Source organism: Papaver somniferum, chromosome 2 (assembly GCF_003573695.1).
Source record: "Papaver somniferum cultivar HN1 chromosome 2, ASM357369v1, whole genome shotgun sequence".
NCBI lineage: Eukaryota > Viridiplantae > Streptophyta > Magnoliopsida > Ranunculales > Papaveraceae > Papaver > Papaver somniferum.
Window position 1 is genome coordinate 38,682,464 of NC_039359.1, and position 3,341 is coordinate 38,685,804.

At 33.9% G+C, this 3,341-nt stretch overlaps 1 protein-coding gene and 1 long non-coding RNA gene across 2 annotated transcripts; both read left to right on the forward strand.

The window, feature by feature from the left end:
• Nucleotides 1-204: 204 nt before the first annotated feature.
• On the forward strand, nucleotides 205-1,110 carry LOC113353134. Its single transcript, XR_003361099.1, has 3 exons — nucleotides 205-341; nucleotides 700-817; nucleotides 982-1,110. It is a non-coding gene; the product is annotated as an uncharacterized LOC113353134 (long non-coding RNA).
• A 1,476-nt stretch (nucleotides 1,111-2,586) lies between these two features.
• LOC113350859 (Werner Syndrome-like exonuclease) lies at nucleotides 2,587-3,108 on the forward strand. The gene has a single exon (XM_026594966.1). The coding sequence runs from the start codon at nucleotides 2,587-2,589 to the stop codon at nucleotides 3,106-3,108; it is 522 nt and encodes a 173-aa protein (XP_026450751.1).
• Nucleotides 3,109-3,341: the final 233 nt, after the last annotated feature.

A 3,341-nucleotide genomic window follows, 5' to 3' on the forward strand; every position in this document is an offset into this window, starting at 1 on the left:
AATGAAACCACTGATACATACATACGGAAGATATACATTTTGGCCACATAAAAACGGTCCCGATTAATCCACCACGATTACTTACCTCTCTACCATGCGGTAACGCATCTCTCAGACTCTTTGAAACCTCTCATTTATTTTTCTTCTGCATTAATATCAAATCTGTTTCTCCTTGATATGTCAATATTAAAATCAATACCAAAATAGTTACCTCAATGCTAGATGTTACTCTTTTTCGCTGGATCAACAAATATACAAAATGGGCAAAGAAGCATTCTAATTTCTGCGGACAATTTCAAACTCTCCATTTTCCTCTATGCGTTGTTAAGGTTTTTGTGAAGGTATGTCCTATCTATATTTCAGTTAATCACTAGGTTGATTTTTCTTGTGCTCCAAAGAAACAGATGAAGTTTTTCTTCTCTTTTGCATTAATATATTCTCCAATTCAGTGAAAGCATTCGTTGCTCCTTCGTTTGATCATAAAAACGGGTCCTTTCTCTCTCTCTTTTTTTTTGTTTGAGAGTGGTGGTGGTGGTGGGGGTTGGGGGTAGGTGGGGGTTCCATTGTTTAGGTTTAGTAGCATCTATCGTATCGCACTAATTAGGGAATTGTCAAGACATGTTACTTCATTTCTACTTTGCAATGAGAAACTAAATTTCAAAGTTGTTTTTTTTTTTGTCCATTATATTCGCTCTACAGATTCTTTTGTCGATCATCCCACTACTGCTAAAATTTGGCTTATTTTTGCCTTTCATGGTGAATTCTTTAATTTGGTGGATATGTATGATTCGTAGCTGCGGCAATTACTCTTGGTAAGGTAATGAATCAATTAATTTTATTTTCTTTTATAATTCTTAATATTTACAATTTTGTTCCCTTAGTTATAAAATTAGGAACAATTGTTACAAAATCAATATGTGGATGACTAAATTCCTTAATTTTTGTGGATTCGTGTTTTGTTACAAAAACTTTGTTTTACAGGAAGCAAGATCCAGAACAACATAGAGTTTTTTTGGGGCTAATCAGGAAGAGGACATACATCAAGATTTGCATAGCTCGCCACTTTTTAATTTGTTATTGACCAACCTCTTTTAGTCTATTTTTTTTTCCTACCAAAACTTCTCATGATTTTTATTGTAATCTTTTGCAGGAAACACCAAAATAAAAAGCTTTTGCACTTGATGGATACGATAACTTCCCCACCGGCAAGTTTAATACTCTTCCTAAATAATCTCAATGATAATCATCAGATGGTTTGTTTACCAGGCCGTCTATTCAAGCGAAGTTGTTGTTTGTCTACTTTATATTTTTCTTTATATATTATGCTGAAAAATAATCTGTTAATAATGTAGGAACATAAATATGAATAGCATGCCATTAAAGTGTTCACGGTTCATTACATAAATAAAGCTCCAATGCAGGCTTATGACTGAAATTTGTCGTGAATTTGGTCCTGCTCTTTTGTTTCGGGAAAATAAGTGAAAAACCATTTTGTTCCATCTAAATTATTCCTAAGGTATAAATGTCGATGCTAGCTTAACCAAGTGTAGGATGTGAAAGTTGGTGTATATATGGTGGTGGTAATTCTTCTCGACAATTGTTATAAAATCAATATGTGGATGACTAAATTCCTTTATTTTTGTGGATTCGTGTTTTCTTACAGCTGATTTAAGATTATCAATGGAGGGAACATGTTTGGAAGGTGCAAACTCAATAAAAGAAATATTTATGAATTTACCATTCTTAGAAATAAGTAAGTGAACTAAGAAGAATTTTTCCATATTGTTTGTGAAAATGCATCAAAAAGTGAGAGGAAATATGCTTTTACTTTATTTTATATCTATGGTCAATTGTAAAAGGTTACCAAAGTGAAAATTCAGACATCCATTTATCTGTCTGCTTAGTGCTTATGGCTCCTAATTATGTTAAGTTGAATTTCACATTCAAAGAATTGAACATTATTGTGGGTGTTATGCTTTTGATGGACGTTTATGCTCACACCTTTCTTTTTTTTCTTAAACAGGATATGACGAGCATTGTTTCCTGCTATTGGGAAACTGATATTAAAAAAAAAAGGTGATCGTGATGAGAAGGTAAACATTTTTAGCATTTTTTGTTTTGTAACTTTTTGATGGATTGAAGCAGTTAGTAAATATCGATTATCAATAGCAACAATTACCGTTATTGCTACGATAGGGTTCCGATGAAGAAGAGAGGTCTATGCTAATGTACGTAGAGGTCCTTAGTTTGTTCTAAGTGAAACGACTAAACCGTTGTTGTAATCCAATTATCTATGGATGCAATGATAGATATAATATAATAACATAATTCACCTTTATATATCTACGTATGCAATGATATTCTGCCCGTCGAGTTTCTTTCAACACTCGGTATGTATTAGAATTGGTAATTGCACTTCTCCTTGCAATGAAAATATTCTACATGTTAAGATTTTTTCAGCACACAATATGTATTAGAGAACTGGTAGTTAGACTTATCCTTACTCCCATTCCCCATTTGTGTCACATATTTCTTCTCTGCAACAACTTTCTCCTCCATAGCCCGAAACAAAAACCAGAAACCACCATGACTTGTGGAGTTTCCATTCGTGATCTTCCCAATATCTTCCGAGACCTAGATATACAAGAAGTTTACGGTGTAAGTGTTGATAATGAGGAAATCGAAACAGTTGTAACTAAGAGCGGATCATCAGTTGAGAGCTGGATTGAATGGATTTATAATGAGTACGATGATGATTATGTTAACCATCCCACTGTTGGTCTTGATGTGTATTGGAAACCTTCTTTTGGTACCCATCGTAATCCAGTAGCAATATTACAACTCTGTGTTGATCGTAGATGTTTGATTTTTCAGATCATACATGCCGATGAAGTCCCTGAATGTCTTGATGAGTTTGTTAAAGACACTAATTATAGATTTGTTGGAGTTGGAATTCAAAGTGATGTTGATAAGCTTGGAAGTGACTATAATCTCTGTGTTGAGAAGGTTTTTGATCTTAGAGATCTGGCTGCTGAGAAGTATGGTAGGAAGGATCTTAAGAATGATGGGTTGATGAAATTGTCTGATTTTCTTTTGGATATTGGATAAATTGAAAAACCTAGAAATGTTACTTTGAGTAATTGGGATCAGCACCGCCTTACTCCAGCACAGATTCAGTATGCCTGTGTTGATGCTTATGTTTCTTACAAGATCGGTGATCAACTCTTTGATAAGATTGACTGGTGGGCTTAGAGGGTTTTTACTTTCTCATTCATATATTGTTAGGGTTTTATGCTTTTGATTCATATGCTGTTAGGGTTTTATGCTTTTGCTTAGTATTA